The following is a 17,375-nucleotide window of genomic DNA, read 5'->3' on the forward strand; positions in this document are numbered from 1 at the left end:
GAGCGGATATTGAATTTTTTCAAATGCTTTTTCTGCATCTTTGAGAAGATATTTTTTCTTTCATTTATGAATATGATTCACATTAATTAATTTGCATACATTGAACCATCCTTTCATCCCGAGTATAAATCCCATTTGATCATGGTGAATGATATTTTTAATGTGCTGCTGAATTCTGTCTGCTAGTATTTTATTGAGAATTTTTGCATCTATATTCATCAGGGATCTTGTCTGTAGTTTTCTGATAGTGTCTTTTGTGTCTTTGGTATCAGGGTGAGGTCTCATAAAATGAATGTGGGAGTGTTCTTCCTCTTGATTTTTTTTTTTTTTTTGAAATACTTTGACAAGGATTGGTGTTAAATTTTCATTATATGTTTGGTAAAATTCACTAGTGAAGCCATCTATCTTATTTTCATTTGAGATTTTTGACTACTGATTCAATCTCCTTACTATTAATTGGTTTATTTAGATTTTCTATTTATTCCTCATTTAATCATGGTAGTTTGTATGTTTCTAAGAATTTTTCCATTTCTTCTAGGTGGCCCAGGTTGTTGGCATATAATTGTTCATAATGGCCTCTTATGGTTCTTTGTATTTCTGTGGTATCATTTGTAATGTCTTCTTTTTCATTTCAGGAATGCTTTTTGTTGTGGTCTTGACTCAAGCTAACCGTGCCCCAAGATCCCTGGCCAAACTGGGCCACTTTCTCAGCTCTGAGAGCGATCAGCTCTGCCTGCCTACCTCCTGGCTCACGAGTTGCTAGGTAACACAGCTTGCAGGTGTTCTCGCCTGCCCTTCTGGTCAGTTGGGGTTGGGGGCCACGTCTGCAGCAGGTGGGGTGATATTTCTGGCCCCTGCCTGGGCAAGACTGGGAGGGCCCATTTTAGGTAACTCCTAAATTTTCCCAAACAGGTTTTCTGGTCAGGAGGTGCCAGGAGCCTCGCTCTGCAGCAAGTAGAGGTATGGCTCAGCTCTTCCATCTGGGCCTACATAGACCAGGCTCCAGGGCCAGCAGAACTCCACCGTTGGGAACCCGAATTAGGCAGATCTGCACTCTGCCGAATTCCCCGGTAAGACTGCCGCTTCCCTGACTGCAGATGAGCAGAGTTGCTGGTTGGGACTCCTACTTGGGCCCTGAAGGTAGGAATTCAGTCCTTCAAGGCCTGACTGCCGGTCACCGGAAGCCCCTCCCACTTCTCCATCTCCATTAGATGCCCAGTGGTGGAGCCACACATTCCCCTTTGATTCCTATGGGGCAGAACCAGAGTAGGGGCTCCCATAGAGCCACCCACCCTGCTGGGATGCTGGCTGTCACCCGTGGGCACTCGCTGCCCACTGGAGGGCCTGTAGGCTCTGGGGAGACCGCCTGGCGTGGTGCTGTGCCGGACTGGGGAGAACCCATGCAGTCAGCGTCCAGCCAGTGCTCTTCCCTGTGTGATGTAGTCCTGTGGTCCTTGGTCTCTGTGGTGCAGGGGCTGCCTCTGCCTCGCTCTTGAGTTATGGGATTCCCTCAGTGTATCCTGTCTTTAAATAGTTGTTAGTTGTTCTTGTGAAGGGGAGCTGAGTCAGGACTAACCTATGGCTCCATCTTAGTGACGTCACTCTTCTCCCCTTTCTCTTTATTTTGTCCCCATTTTGGCAAAATTTAATATGCTATTTAAAATTTTTCACATATTCAAAATGTTGATATAGATCATACCTAATAATTGAAAATCATACCGTGTGAATGTTATTTATCTCCTTGCAAACATGGCAACTTTTCTCCACTAAGTTTCTTCAGATCAAAACTTCAGTTCACCCAGTAAAGTCTCATCTTTTTTAAATCAGTAGACAGGAATGATTCTGCTTCAAAAGTGCATTTTAGCAAAACAAAATCTTTTCAGAACAGAACAAATTTAGCAGTCAGTGGTCATCAGATGTTACTGTTAGTTAAACCATATTAACCAGTTATAATTTCTAAAATGATAGATGACAAAATTTATTCCACTGATTAAATAGAAATGACAATCAAATTCTCTAGGATTCTCCCTCATTGAAATTCCGACTAATTTTGCATTGTTATACTTCAGGGACCAGGCTGGTGGTTAGCCTACACTGTCTTAGTAATGTAGCCTCTGGAATAGTGACAAAAGGTTAATAAAAAAGCTAATATTATATGAATTCATATTTCAGAACCAGAGAGTAAATGTTGCTTCTACTTTATTAGGTAGTAGACCTGTGTCGGAGAAAAGTGAGTTATAAGTTTTAGCATTTTTTAAATGGTGACAAATAAGAGATTCCAGAAAAAGAGAGCAAAATTATAACAATTCAAAATATATTATCCAAGGAAAAGTTAAAGTGTTCATTAAACCTGAAAGATAAACTTAAGCAATTACAAAGCTCTTCAATTACAGAAATATATCTATTAACCAAAAAAGGGTGCATCTCAACAATGTGCTTTGTTACTAGAAATGTTGATAACAGAGTCAGAAGATGACATCGAATGTTTTAGAAAACAAATATGCATCAGGAAAGGAAATCGGGAAGGACTGCAGATGCTAGCACATGTGAAGGAACGGGGTCAGGGCTAGCCGATGCATGCTGTGACAGGGAAGATTTGTATTGATAAGCGTGGCTGATGCGAGAGGGCATTGCTCTGCAGTGAAGAAAACTGTCATAGTCTAGAATGGTTTTCAAAATGGGCAGTTTCCTTAATATATATTTGTAAAAGAAATGGCTACTTCCTGTTCTTTTAACTAAGAACTAAGAGTTGGGCTTTCCCTCCCCTTGTTCATTGCTACACTTTATAATTTGCAGTGGCACGCACCATTTCTTGAGTTATTTTTTTTATCTTAAATTGCACTGTTCCCTTATGTTTGGAAAGTGTTTCTTGGGTGTTCTTTGTTTAGGAACTCCAAAAGGAAGCTTCAGGCTGTGAGAAACACGGCTTCATCGGAATCCCGGTCCTTGCCGCTATCTTCGCTTGGAGCACACTCTCCACCACTGGGAGACCGACAGCTCAAATCCTCCACCCCGGACTCTTGATCGCTGTTGGCAGACAGGTCTGGATCTGAGCTTTTCAAATTGTCTTGTGTTAGAATCAAAGCAGAGTCTTCATCACCTTGTGAAGGGCTCCTGGATGGAAATGATTTTATATTCCCACAGTAATCCTGGGGCGTGTTGGCTGCGCTGTTGTCTGAGGTAGAAAACCCTGAGTGTTTGCTGGGTTCACTTGGCTTACTCTTCACTTTACTGTGATTTAACTGGACTTTTTGGATTTTTTCCAGCCTCTAAAAAAGAAATAATCATTACAGGGAAAAGTCATAAATAATTTATCTGTTTTACATATGCATGTGTTTAATATTCATTACCTTCCAGCTAGGTGTAATGTTAAGAGCATGGGATTTAAATGGACTTGGGTTCAAAGGTAGACTTTATGACATTGAACAAAACAATTAGACTCTGTGAAGCTTGGTTTCTTCATCTCTCATATATGGATGGTAATACCTGCCTTAGCATAGGTTTTCTGTAAAATGCAAAGAATAACACAGGTAAATTACCTGGCATCCATTCTCATTCTTTCTATACCTATGTGGTTTTACATAGTGATTTTCATCCTATGAACTCAAAATACCTGTTAAAGAATCAGGAATAAGGGGTCCCCTAATTTTAAAAATTGAGATATAAATCACCATAAAACTCACCCTTTTAAAGTATACAATTTAGTGGTTTTTAGTATAGTCACAAGGTTATGCAACCATTCACCACTATCTAATTCCAAAATATTTCCATCATCCCAAATACCTATTAGCAGTCACTCCCCATTCCCCCTGCCCCACAGCCCCTGCAAAACCACTTACCTACTTTCTATCTTGATGGATTTGCCTGGTCTGGATTTTTCTATATAAGCAGAATCATATAACATGGCTTTTTGTGTCTGGCTTCTTTCTTTTAACTTATGTTCTCAGGGTTCATCCACATTATATTAGCACTTCATTCTTTTTTCTAGCTGAATAATATTCCATTGTATGAATATCCACATTTTGTTTATCCATTGATCAGATGATGGATATTTGGGTTGTTTAAAATATATTTTATCAGATTGCATCCTTTGGTGTCAGTGTGTGTGTGTGTTATTTCATATTATATACAAAAGCACTGCTAGGCAGTATGAGGAACAGAGACAAATACAGATCTAGCCTTAAGGAGCTTTGAGCAGAGAGGCAGAGCTCATGTCAGAGGTAAAAATTATTTCAGAGGGCAGGGTGGTACAATTAGAGGGAGAAATCAGGGTAAGGTTCAGGGAGGAAGCAGCATTTTAACAGAACTGTGAAGGAATGAAACTTGCTGGATATGCTGGTGAGGGTTAGAGCATTTCTGGCAGGAGGGACAGTGGGAAGGAAAGCACAAAGGTAGCAAGGTGTGTAGTGTGTACAAGAAGCAGAGAACAGATGAATTTGAACAAGGGGAATAGTGGAGAACAAAGTTTAAAAGGTACATTAGACTGGAGTGTGGAAAAATCTCACATGACAGGCTAAGGAATTTTGTGTTTGTTATAAGGAAAAAGGGCAAAAGATTTTTAATTAAGGTACTTTTAGATATCCTAAGTATTTTTTTGTTGTTGTTCGTATTAGGATGGTGCAAAAGTAATTGTGGTTTAAAAGGTTAAAAATAATTGCAAAAACCACAATTACTTTTGGATCAACCTAATAATATTTTAACAAAAAGACTATTGGAATAGATTAATAGAATCCTAAGCTTTTCATAAAGCTTGATATCTTTAGGGAAAGTAAATAAAACTGGCCCAGTGATGACATGAGTGGACTTCGAATGACAAAGCTTTTATACCGCAGCTCCAGAATTCTAAAAACCTAGTCTGTACCTTATGTAAGTTGTCTATATATGTTTGTAATTCAAGGTCTCTCAGCCCTGGTGGCAAGTCAGTTATGGCACTCTAAAGATTCTCCATCAGAATCGCCAGGCTTAGATAGAGGCCAGGTAGGCATCAGGAGTTTTCATATCATTATGTAATTGTTTTATGTTATTATATAATTATTAAAAGTGGAGAATAGATTTTTACAAGTACATAGATCTGATTTTGTTTTTTTCACTTTGAATCCAGTTATTTTCGTAAATTCTCCAGAAAGAATTCATTTTAGTACTCTTATCAGTAACACACACACAACCCTGACGCATTGTAGGAACAAACAACTAGTTCAGTAAACCATGGAAGGGAGCCACAGGCCAGATGTCGGAAGTGTATTAAGTGCTGCTTAGGTTTGGGCTCCGGTTTTCTGGGTGCTCACCTGATGGGGTTGTCTTCAGGTTATCCACTGACTAAAAATACAAAACGGTTCTGCTGCTACATTTCACATATCCTGAGTCATGAGGCTTTCATGGAGCCGTGATCATCCAGGAATAAGCACAGAAAATACATGAACAAGAGCAAGTGTGTCTTACTTCTTCTAGGGCTTCCAGTTCCTCCTCCAGCTGCTGGGTTTCCTCCTTCACTGCCATGAGGTAGTCTGTAACTGATTGTCGGGGCTGCAGTCCCTTTTCAAAGCGGTTATACATTCCACTCCAAAACCTGCAAAGGAAGGCAGAGCTTTATACCACAGCATCACACTCTGTTAATTCACATTCTCAAGTCTGCTAAGGTATGGTTAACACCACAGTCCTAGCAATAACCAAATGCAAATTACAGGCTCAAAAAAGCCACTAACTTAAGGTAATTTCATGTTGATATTTTCTTCTTGAGGCAGTAAACTTCTTTTGGGGAGAGTAAATTCATCAATTTGTATATATGGTACTCAATTAGAAGGCCTACAGTTTTCTAAGACAGGTTGAAGTACCTTTTTTTTTTCCTTTTGGGGGGTTAAGAAAATGGCTCTTAGTTTTGAAGTAAACTTGGAAAATTAGTGATTAACATTTAGAATCTTTCAGCTGCCAAGGGAGTCTTTTAAATTTGAGGCTTGTAGCTTGTTTTGATCTTTTTTTTAGCCTACACAATAAAGCATAATGGAATACAAATGGGAATAAGTAGTAGTATTACCCTAGGGATAGCCGTAGACCCACTCTTTACTTAGAAAAGTACTCTGAAGGCAGACTCAGTGTCATTCGTTGTTTTCTCCACACTGCCTAGAACAGAGCCGGATCCGCAATGGTTTATTTGCTGACTGCCTATTAAGCACCAATTAGTTGCACTACAATTGATTGCAGTGTCTCAGCAGCTCTCAAAACTGCCGTTTTACACAAAACATGTAGAATCTATTGGATGCTACCCTGCTCTCCCCGTCCCAATATCATTTATTTCCACAGGGATATAGTTCCACTAGGACTTGATTCAGCAGAGAAGGAAGGTAAGCTGTGTCATGATCACTATCTAAACTTGTGATTCCACATTTAACTTATAAGGTACTTGGTTTATTGAGTCCATCTTTTCTTCCTTCGATTCTCCATCCCTCCTCCGGCCCTCTCTCTCTCTCTTTTTTTTTTTTTTTTTTTTTTTTGCTTTTAAATAAATTTTTAAGATATCATTATTACAAAAGATCAATTTCTCAAGATAATTCTGTTTAGGCGGAAAGAAGAGGGAGAAAAGACAATGGCAAAAATACCAGGTCAGATATTTAAAGCATCCTCCTTTGATGTGTTTTGTGTCCAAAAACAGCCTTGAAGCTCAGTGTTTCATGCACTTTGGCCTCCAAATATTAAACAGTGCCAGAGTCTCAGTTCAGAATCCTCCCTAGTGAGGTCCTAGAAATTTACATACTTGTACATGAAGTTGCATGGCGTTGTGGAGAGAGGTAGGGTTCCCCGGGTCTGACTGTGATCAGCTCTGAATAGAGGATTCAGGTAGTCGGCCCGATTCTTCCACAGGTGAGCCCATAAAGAATATGTTCTTTCTTGAATTCTGTTATTTAAAAAAAAAAAAGGAAGCAGCTTGACAATGACCTATCTTGGTTCTTATAAGTAGTTGAATACACTGGAAAGAGACCAATAATTGTTATCTGAACATCACAAGTCCCTGTTTTATAGCAGGGAAATTTACAATCTCTATGTCTTCATGGTACAGCAGAACACTGCAAAAATCTCAACTCTACTCCCTGTACTGGCCTGGTCAAAATGTTTCAATTCTTCTGCTCTGAGTGTAAAATAAAACTGCCGTGTAATTTTTGGGTTGTTTTCCCCCAAGTAGTCATTGAACTTTTATTATTTGCCAGGTACTACTTAAATGTTTCACAAATTTTCTCTCATTTAATCCTCACTGAATTCTGTGAGAGATGTCTATTTTACAAATGAGGAAACTGAGGCTCAGAGAAATAAGTAGTTTCCCAAAGTCATATAGCTAGTGAGTGGAATAGCTGGGTGTCAAACCCAAACAAATACCATTAAGTTGGCTAGTCTATCACAACATACCACAAATCTAGGAAAACAGGTGAGCTTAAAGGATACACTCTGCTACTTTTAAATCATTACATGTATCAGGAATCACACTTGAAGTTCCTTGGAGAAAATATTAACTAGAATCCACTAGAAAAAGTCTTTCTTCCTCTTCAGACAACATAAAATTAGTGGAGTCTATTTTAACTGGTCATTTCCAAAATTATATCTGATACTGTGTAGACCACAGTTAATCATTTTAATTTATGAAAATTTCAAAACTTTTCTCATTTGCTGTTCGTAAATCACTTTGCAGTTTAAGTTTTTGACTTCATAACTTATTTTAAAGTTCACACTTCATGTACTTTTTCCCTCTGGATAAAGGCAATGCAGTTTTAGTCTGAATAAAAAGAAGGACTTGAGTTTCAACTTTGCTTTCCAGGTTATATTTGCAATTCTTATTATGAAAATATATCCACCAAAGATGTCTAACTTTTTAAATACAAAAATCACTTTCTTGAGTCAAAGAACTTTCCTATCAATATTACTGTGTCAAATCTACCAACCTGTCTGTGACTCTCAGGCAGAAACTGGGGGAAATGAACCTGTACCTGTCTTTGTCAGTTGATGACATTAAACCATTTATGAAGTGATATCTGGAAAAAGAAAGCATCTTTAATCTGTCAGTACAGGTGTGTGGCTACAATAGTTTCAAAATATGAGAGGCCATCTGAAATTCTGTCACAAAATTACTTTACATAAAAATTAGAAATACCAAAACACTTACTTGAGTTCTCGTCTCTCCTTTTGGCTGTTACATAGGAAGTTTCCAAACTGGCAAGAATAAATGTGATGTTGAATGTGAATCAGAAACCTCTCATTGAACTCAAATGCACAGGGAAATTGTTCCATTAACTGCCAAACACACTCAATAAACTGGTCAATAACTGGAGAGATTTCTTTTGGATCACCATCTAGATTGCCGTATCTATAAAATAAAGTGTTAGAGAAAGTTTATGGCAAGGTTGGTTGGTTTGTTTGTTTTTATTAGGAAGCAACCCTAGTTCCTAAATAATTATCTTACAAATCCAGAATGCAGCAGAAGTGGGAAAAACAACTATAAATTCCAATTTCAAGAGAAACTTTGTAATGAAGGTCTGGGTAGAGAAAGGGCATATTCATGTTATAGTTACAATAATAACTATAGTTACTACTATAGTTAGTGCTAGAGATAAAATTAAAGGAAACTCCATGAAAAAAGAGCATTTTTTAAACCAAATTTTAAAGATATATCAGAATTTTTGAAATAAATCTACTTATTTTAATTAGTGTCTAGTGGGAGAGGGAAGAAACATCTAAGCAACTTCAGAGTTTTTCACTTTTCATTATTTGGGGGGGAAGGAATGAGGAAGAAAGATAACTTGAAAAAAGGTGGTTTCCCAAGTTTCTAGGGATATTTCCATCTCTAGAGCAGTATTAAAACTTGTCATGTAATTTATTAACATGTGACCACATTCCAATATACCTTTATTTCTCATATCTTTGTTTTTCAAGAGTACATCAGAGAATCTTGAAACTACTTTCAAGAGTAGATCAATGAAGCCTGCGTAGTAATTTACACTACTGTATGAATTTTAGAAAGAATATAAAAGGGTAATTTGGGTGCCATCAAGTATAAAACAACAATATGGAACCTCATCTCAGCACTGGATGATCAACTTGAGAAATAGAAATGAGCAGGGATCCGTTTAGAAGTTTTTCCAAGTGTAGAAACATTAGAAATTGTCTGCAAACTTCTCAAAAGTTTCAGTTCTACTCACCTTTGGCCGCCTTAAAAAAAGGTTGCCTAATATGCTCTTTCTTCATAAAACAATTATCCAGCTAGTCTTCAGCCATTTCCATATGTTTTCTGTCCATCTGTCCTCTATCTCGGATATTCTAACTCTCTAGAGTCAGTAGAACCCCAAAACTGGATAGAACAATGTGATCTTAAGAAGGTTACTTCATTGATTTGGGGGCTTTACTTTTCTCCTTTATAACAGTAGGATTCCAGAAAGCACAGAATGAATGCTCAATTAATGCTAAATACAAAAACTATAAAAATAAATGTGGGCGGCTCCATGAACTTTGAATTTATTTTAGGAAATACCTTGAAGCAGTCAAAAATGTACATTAAAATATCAAATTATTTGCATGCTGCCTAAATTTAAATTTTCGCACCAAAAGACTAGACAACACTAGCTACAGCATTTAACACTCAGAGATCAGAGAACACCAGAACACAGGTCAGGCATTATCATCAATACTAAAAACGGGAGGCTGGTGTCTCCAAAAACAGTAGCTTCTGTTTATTGAAATCCTCGTGTGTAAGCCAGGCAAGGAGCTAGGCTAGTTATATATACTTTTCAAAAATACTTGCTCTAACCCTGCGAAACAGGGAGGGTAGCCCCATTTCACAGATAGGAGAACAATGTTCAGAGACGACAGATGCCCAAGGTCACACAGCTACTAAATGCCACAGCCTGGATTTAGATCTGGAAGTGTCTGGCACCAAAGCCTGAGCCACTGTCCTACATTACCTCTCCAGAGAGGTCTGGGACAAACGTCACCTGTGACACACGTCTCAGGACAACCCAATTTACTCCCTTGGTGAAAAATCAAAGAGAAACTGTTCCACAGGCATTTCACAACTTAAAGTGAATGTTTGCAATTCAAAAATGGAATAATTTAGGAAATCAAATATGTTTGTAGGAGGAAGGGAGAGCCAGTCATTTCTAGATGAATGAACAAGCACAAGATTGCCATGGGGATATGAAAGTTAATTTGGGGAATGTAATCAATAATGTTGTAAAGATTTTGTAGGGTGTCTGATGGGCACTTGTCCCATTAGGGAGACCACCTCAGGGATGATGTAGATGCCTGACCACTGCACTGTACACCTGAAGCTGAACAATAATGAATGTCAACTACAATTTTAAATATGTATAGTTACAAGAAGTGGAGTTCAGCATTAGGGATAGAGACAGTGGAAATGTAACGGCTGTGTGTGATGTCAGAGGGGTAGTGGATGGGGGAGGGGGGTTATCACTGGGTGAGGGATATAAATGACAAATGTCTATTACATTGTTTTGTACACCTGAAACTAAAAAAAAGAGAGAACAAGCATTCTCCCTCTCTTCTGGAACAATTTAACATTAACTAGTTCTTACCAAGAATACTCAGGGTTAGAATTTCATTTATCTGTGATACAATGTATACAACAAAATCTGACTTTCTGAATAAGAGTTACAAAGAAACTTTAAAAATGAGGCTATTTTTCCTACTAATTGAGAACTTCAGAAATACTTTTTTTCATCATAAACATTCAAAATAACAAATTTTTAAATATTTCTCACCTGTGATTAAACTTATGACCAAAGGAAATCCAGTCCTTTTCAATTAATACCTACACAAGAAAAAATATAAATATCATGGAGAGAAACAAACGAGGAAAAATAAGAGACTACAACCAATAATGTTGAAGGACTCAAAGGTTCTTAGAACAGAAGTCACCATCCTCAGGTAGCCTGCAAACGAATAAGCATTCATTACCCACCAATAAAGAGATGCTTATCGGAAGGGCAGAGTTGAAGGTCATCCATAAGAAAAATAAATAGGAATGGCACGCAGAAGCCTCAATACTGTCACAGGTAATTGGAAGTTCTCTGACATTTTAATAATAATAAAAAAAAAAAAGCCCAAGAGAGGAAACCTGCCTCTTCTTGCTCGTCCCCAGAGTGCCAGCTGGTATTAATAAAGGAGATCTTCCAGGAGATCCCCCATTTGGCCTCTTTTGTCAGCATCTATCCCTAGTATGGTTTCAGGATCCACTGAAGCACTTTCCACCAAATCCTGGTTCGAGAGGCAGGAACCAGGTAATCTCCCGGTCATTAGGAAGTCCCTGCAGGCATTTTAGGAAAATGGTTCCAGATTAGCCAAAGCTTCACCATACCAGGCAACTACACAGATATTCTGCAGTTGGAAGCAACACGTCATATTTTGACGCACACATAAATGGTGCAGAATCTGAGAGGATGTACTCAGAACTTCAGCAAAGAACACAAAAACACTGAAATTTTCAATATTCTCATCCAGAGTTGTGAAGTACTACTTAAAAAATAAAAGCACTAAGTGAAAACAGTTTTTGCTTTCAAGGATTTTTGCATGCTCAATACAGAAAATTTTGTCTCCAAATTATGTTTTCAAGTGTTTTTTGTTCATGTTACCTCAAACTTGAAATACTTAGGAGCAAATGATGTATAAAACTCACTATTTTACAAATTACTAAATATATTTTATATTTGCCCCCAAATTCATATTTAATAGCATTGATTCTGATTGGCTGCAATACCCTCCAAATTCACCTCTATTCCCAACCTATTTCACCTTTTCCCTTTAATTCATCTTGCTGAGTATATAAGAGAAAAATAATGTTGACAAGAAAATAAAAGTTGCCGATAGTTGCCAAAGGAGACGTCCATTCAGTTCAGGGTCCTGCGTGGAAAGCGGCCCGGCGACCCCACTCACCGCGAAGCCAGTGGCCCCATGGCTTCACCATGAAGCCAGCAGCCCGGCGGCCTGGTGACCCCACTCACCACGAAGCCAGCGGCCCCGCGACCCACTCACCATGAAGCCCTGCAGAGTCCGGTAGTGCGGATCCAGCAGCAGGCTGGCCACCGAGCACACCTGAGCAGTCCTGTCCCAGCCATCGGAGCAGTGGACAAGCACACTTGCCCCTTCCTCTGAAACTGCCTGAAAACAGGATGAGCAAAGAGTCACACGAAAAATCTCATCAGAACTACATTTGATTTTATACTTACAGAAACAGGCAAAAACAAACAAAAAAACCATCCAAACCAAAAACTATTCGTTTATTTAGTGTTTATGCCTGTATATAGTTAGGGCAGAGCCAAGGAGTGGTTTGGTGCTGCTGGTAAAGCTTTTCCTTCCCACTATATCCAGAAGCCACCAGCCAGGCCATCTCACCTAAGCATATGTACTACATAATATGTACTACTTGTGCAAACTTATCTCCATGACATAGCTCCTAGCCCACCTTCAACCACCTCTCCTCCCCTCGCGGTTTCCACCTTAAGCCTTTCCAGTATTGAAATTCTGGATCTCCTACTGGCCTCAGTCATTTGCAAAAAGAAAAGACCCAAAAATCATAAATTGTAAAACTGAAAGTAGAGACAAAAGGATAAGAGCCAGTAATGGATCCAGGGGTCAGGAAGGAGGAGAAAACAAAGATAAAAAGTATAGCAGGAAGTCTCTGCTAAGAAAAGAATTTGTTTGCTATTGCAAATGTGCATGCAATTTTTAGCTGAATATCTCGACAGGAAACAAAAATTGGGAAATGGTGATTTTGTGATAGCATTTATCACTACCTGAAATTCTATTTTTATTCATTTTCTGAATCCCTCACCAGAATGTAAGCTCTGTGAGGGAAGAGACTGGCTTGTTCGGCAATACATCCTTAGCACATAGAAAAGTGCTTGGTACTAAGTAAATATCTGTTGAATAAATGAATCATCTAATAAAGGGGAGCATACCATGTCATCAGAAAAGATAATGGTGGTCTTTACCTATAAATCTAAGAGAAATTTGTATTTAAAAAAAAAAACTGAACAACAAAATAGACTGAATCAAAAAATAACTTGTATGGCAGTTGCAGCGAGATTCTTCCTGTGGCAGAATCCATCTGCCAGGTGTGGGAATATGACTTGTGCTTATGCCATCATTAAAAAGGAGGACCTGTTTACTAAGATGGAAGCCTCAGGCCTCCATCACTGAAATGACTCACTTTGGGGTGTACTCTCCTATAGAAAGTTCTTCCCTCCGTCTAGGACCACGCCTGACTAGAGAGAATGTTCTGAAAACATTTTACCCCTTGATTGCTGTGCTATCACCTAAGCACCGTCCTCTCTGGCAAAATCCCATCTTCAGAGGGCAACCTGGGTGGAGGTCTGCAAAGCAGCTCCCCACTCAGTGCAGCAGAGTCTCACAGGGCAGCTGATGGGGAGGAGACAGACCCTCCACCCTGCAGTCTGTGTGCTGGCCGGTCTGCCCCTCCACTTAAGTTCTCTGCAATTGCATACCTTTGCAATGAAGAGTCCTGCATCCATGATGGCCTTAATGTGCCTTAACCAGCCAGAGTTCTCTAGTCCCCACAGAAAGTCACTCATGGAGGGAGATTTAAGTTCACACACTGCAAGATAAATCATGTTACAAAAGCCAAATAAAAGCAATCTCTTATTTTACATGTGATCATATTTGCAGGTAGTTTGCTAATGATTCCTTCATTGTAGTATTTTCTGGAAGACTTAAGATAAATGCCCAAGCTTACTAAACTTGATTCTGTCGAACCATTTCAAGTAAAGCTTTCTACCTTTTTTGTTAAAGAAGGATGCTGCATCTGTTTAGAAGTATTATATTTGTAAAACTTAAACACCAATGTGAATGAAAACCATTGAATGTTACCATAGTTTGCTAATGGCCCAGCGGAGAAGATTTAATTACCCTTCCAGTATCAAAATGGGCCACTAGGGAGCACGAGTTAAGAGTGCTATGGAGGAGAAAAATCATATAACTGACTCCAGCACTTTCCTGGTTAGATCACTCCATCAATCAACCACTTCAGTTTAGGACCATAAAAACAAAATAGAATTACCCTAAAACTCTTAAATGGAAAGCACTGAATTCTTCTTGCCAACAACTCCCACCCGACAGGAGTAAAGCATGTGAACTTAAAAATGAGACCCCTTCATCCTGAACCACCTCTAGAGCATCAAGTTAAGGGTTTTCCCTTTGATTGAAAATGAAGGAAACACAGGATCCCAATGATATCTAAATTGACACAACTAAGGCAGGTGTGTAAATACGCCCATTATAGTAAGCAATTTCATCTCAGGAGCTTACCTTTCAGTTAACATAAACCATGAAAAAGCTTTGGAGCTAGTGTTCTGACTACATAACGAGTATTACATTCCAAATATGTATTTATGGGTTTTATAGCTATAAAGCCAGTTTGTGGAACCTTATAAATCAGCTAATAAAACTAAATAATGTTCCCTAGATTTTTAAGTATATTTTATTGTACTGTGACGCACTGACACAGGCAGAGAGCAGAGAGCCCCTTCTCCTACTTCTAGCTCTGTAATTAGCTGTATAATCTTGCACATTTCAACTCTTTCAATGTCTTCATGTTTAAAACGGAACGTGTACTAAATTATATCTAAGTACCCTTCCAACTCTAAACTCCCAGATTCAACTTTGATAACTCTTCAGAAGCACTGCGCATTTGGAATAGAGTAAGCCTTAACAACCATGTTTAATTTAACAGATGTCCTTCCCTAAAATATGCCAGATAACAGAGGGTTCATTGGTATTTCCTGCAACACAAAAGCCACACAAACAAATAACAAGTAGTTAAATTCTGAGTCACAGATGGCAGCAGTGATGAAGGAAATAACACCGAGATTCCAAGCAGGAGGCCTGACTTAAAAAAAAAACGTGTTATGAATATGTTTAGGCAAGATTCCAAACCCTTCCTTCCAAACCTCTGCCCTGAGCGGGAAGTATAGCTCCAGCAACCATCTGAGCAGCTGGAGACCTGAGCTCTCTCTGGCATCAGAGCAGTGTCCCTTTGTCTGAGGTCACAGGGCTGCCTCCTACCGACCATCACCAGCAGGAAAGCCCCATGAATGTCTGGTACTGTACATGAAAACCAATACAGGGAAAGGTGCTTTGCTGCAGCCCAATGACACATACCGACGCATAGAATCTGCAGCTCTATTGATCAGCCCCATGCCCTGGGCACTCAGCAGCAGGCTGAGTTTTCCAAGGTTATGGTGTCTTTAGTCATTAAAATGTGGTGTTACGAAACACTTAAACACATAAAAAAGTTTAAAAGAATGTAACAGACACTCAGGTTGGCTACAATTGCTTCAGATGAAAGAAAAGAAAAAATGTTACAAATAAATTCCATATTACCATGCTATCCTGCTTCTTCCTCCTAAGTTTGTTAACATTCCCAAGCAGGTTTTTGTCTCTTCACTACTTACACACTAGCTGTGTGAGGTTGGAGAAGTTACTTAGTCTCTCTTTGCCTCAGTTTCCTCAGCTGAAAAGTGGGATAATAGCTACTACATCTAAGGGTGGTTTTATGTTAGCCCGGATTATTATCGTTATCCTCAAACAATTTTATATTGTTTTTATATGTATTTAAAATTTATACAAATATACTATATAGCCTTTTGCAACTTGATTTTTTCATTCAATGTTTTAGTTTTGAGACATCCACATTATATGAATAAGTCACTTTCATTCGTTTAACAGCTATGTAATAGTCCACTCTGAGCATATAGCATTTACCATACCCCTGCTGTTGGTAGTTGTTTCCTCTTTTTCATTCTTCACAAACAGTCCGGCAAAAACCATCTGTCTACAGTCTCCGTGTGGAAAATCTTCCTGTACACGCCTTTCCATAAGTGAAATGGGCTGGGTCATAGGGTCCGTGCATCTTTAGCCCTGCCATGTATTGCCACTTGCTATCCAAAAGGGCTGCCCTGGTTTATAGGGTCACCAGCAGGGTGGGCGAGCTCCTGCCCCCCCCGCCCACATCCTAGCTAACGGTTGGCACTGCTGATGCTTCCTGTTTTGCTAATCTTATCTCTCTAATGAGAGACAAGAGCTCTCATCAATGAGCTAATATTAATGCCAGCTTTTTGTTCATTTTCAACCCAGAACTGCTCAAGAGCCACACTTCCATATTTTTGTGGAATGCCATAGACAAAGCTTGATGAAGATAAGGAAAAATTTACAACACGCCAAGGCACAGTGTGCTCAAGGAAGAGCAAAGAGACAGAAGATACAGGCCTAACACCCCAGCAATATGATAGAATAGAGCAGTGATCTGGAACAGACTTTAACATCCAGAGGATGCCCAAAAAATGTATACACATTTTAAGAAAGGAAAAAATTGTATTAAAATTGTCATGCTCAATACATACCAATAACAAAAGATGAATACGAGTCAAGTTTGACTTCTGCAATGACAAGAGGTGCTCAACGTGGTTACCATCACCGTAATTTTAATACAGGGTTTTCCTTTCTTAACGTGTATACATTTTTGGGGGCAGCTTCTGTATTTGAATTGGAGCACGAGGATGCTCCTCACGTCCCCATCCCTAGGGTCCCAAGTTAGGATTCACTACAGATATTTGCAGGATATTTGGAAGGCGGAAGGGAAGCCGCAGCACTGAACTCTGCCAGGCAGTGCAGACCCCCCTCCCCCCCTCCGCCCTGCCCCAGGAAGGCTGTCTTCTCCACTCCAGCCCGTCCTCACTGCCTGATGCCTCAGGTCCAGCTTTTCTTCCCGACTGCCAGCCCTACTGACCTCCCGGGGCCTCAGGCCTCCGCCCAACACCGTAGAAACAGCCTTCCACCAGCTCCCCTCGGGGGTCCGTTTGTCCTTAGTGACTTTCCTCTTACCCTCGACCACCACCCTCTGCGCCCCAGTGTCTCTCTACTACTAACCCTTGTCCTACCCATTCCGTCATCCTGCTTCCCGGAGCAAACACTACCGGACAGTGGTTCCAAGAGAACGAAGCCAAACAAAATTATGAGACAATTACTAACTTCAGGAAAGACATAAAGTTGTTCCAGAAAGGAAATTTCACCAGAGTACACAAAAGGCCTCAGCTATGAATAATACTTAATAATAATAATAATAAATGTGCACACTGAATAAGACGCTAACTCTCGGAGGGAGGCAGATGGGGGCGGGAAGCCTGTGTTGTGAGAGGTAGAGAGGAAAGTATATGAAGGCCTTTGCTCCTCTTCCACAGAGGGATGTCAACGCACACGATGGAATAATCAAGCAATAGCAGTGAACTCCGGTGATGCCAGAAATATGGAGACCGAGGCCTAAGGTACGAGCAAGTGTCTGCCCTGAAAAGTAGGAATGCAGGTGGGAC

General features: G+C 39.6%; 1 protein-coding gene and 1 long non-coding RNA gene across 2 annotated transcripts in view; one reads left to right on the plus strand and one right to left on the minus strand.

The window, feature by feature from the left end:
- The first annotated feature begins 540 nt into the window (after positions 1–540).
- Positions 541–3,020, plus strand: LOC117021375 (uncharacterized). The gene is made up of 3 exons (XR_004422851.1): positions 541–763; positions 913–1,140; positions 2,889–3,020. It is a non-coding gene; the product is annotated as an uncharacterized LOC117021375 (long non-coding RNA).
- Positions 2,755–17,375, minus strand: part of MTMR7 (myotubularin related protein 7) — a 92,358-nt gene continuing 77,737 nt past the window's right edge. The window contains exons 8-14 of the mRNA XM_033104450.1: positions 13,497–13,606; positions 12,025–12,150; positions 10,755–10,804; positions 8,147–8,347; positions 6,749–6,889; positions 5,440–5,566; positions 2,755–3,269 (exon numbers count right to left, since the gene is read on the minus strand). Of these exons, the coding sequence (XP_032960341.1) occupies positions 2,907–3,269; positions 5,440–5,566; positions 6,749–6,889; positions 8,147–8,347; positions 10,755–10,804; positions 12,025–12,150; positions 13,497–13,606 (1,118 nt within the window). The 3' untranslated portion in view covers positions 2,755–2,906. The remainder of the gene's footprint in view (positions 3,270–5,439; positions 5,567–6,748; positions 6,890–8,146; positions 8,348–10,754; positions 10,805–12,024; positions 12,151–13,496; positions 13,607–17,375) is intronic.

The sequence above is a fragment of the Rhinolophus ferrumequinum genome, chromosome 4 (genome assembly GCF_004115265.2).
Source record: "Rhinolophus ferrumequinum isolate MPI-CBG mRhiFer1 chromosome 4, mRhiFer1_v1.p, whole genome shotgun sequence".
Taxonomy (NCBI): Eukaryota; Metazoa; Chordata; class Mammalia; order Chiroptera; family Rhinolophidae; genus Rhinolophus; species Rhinolophus ferrumequinum.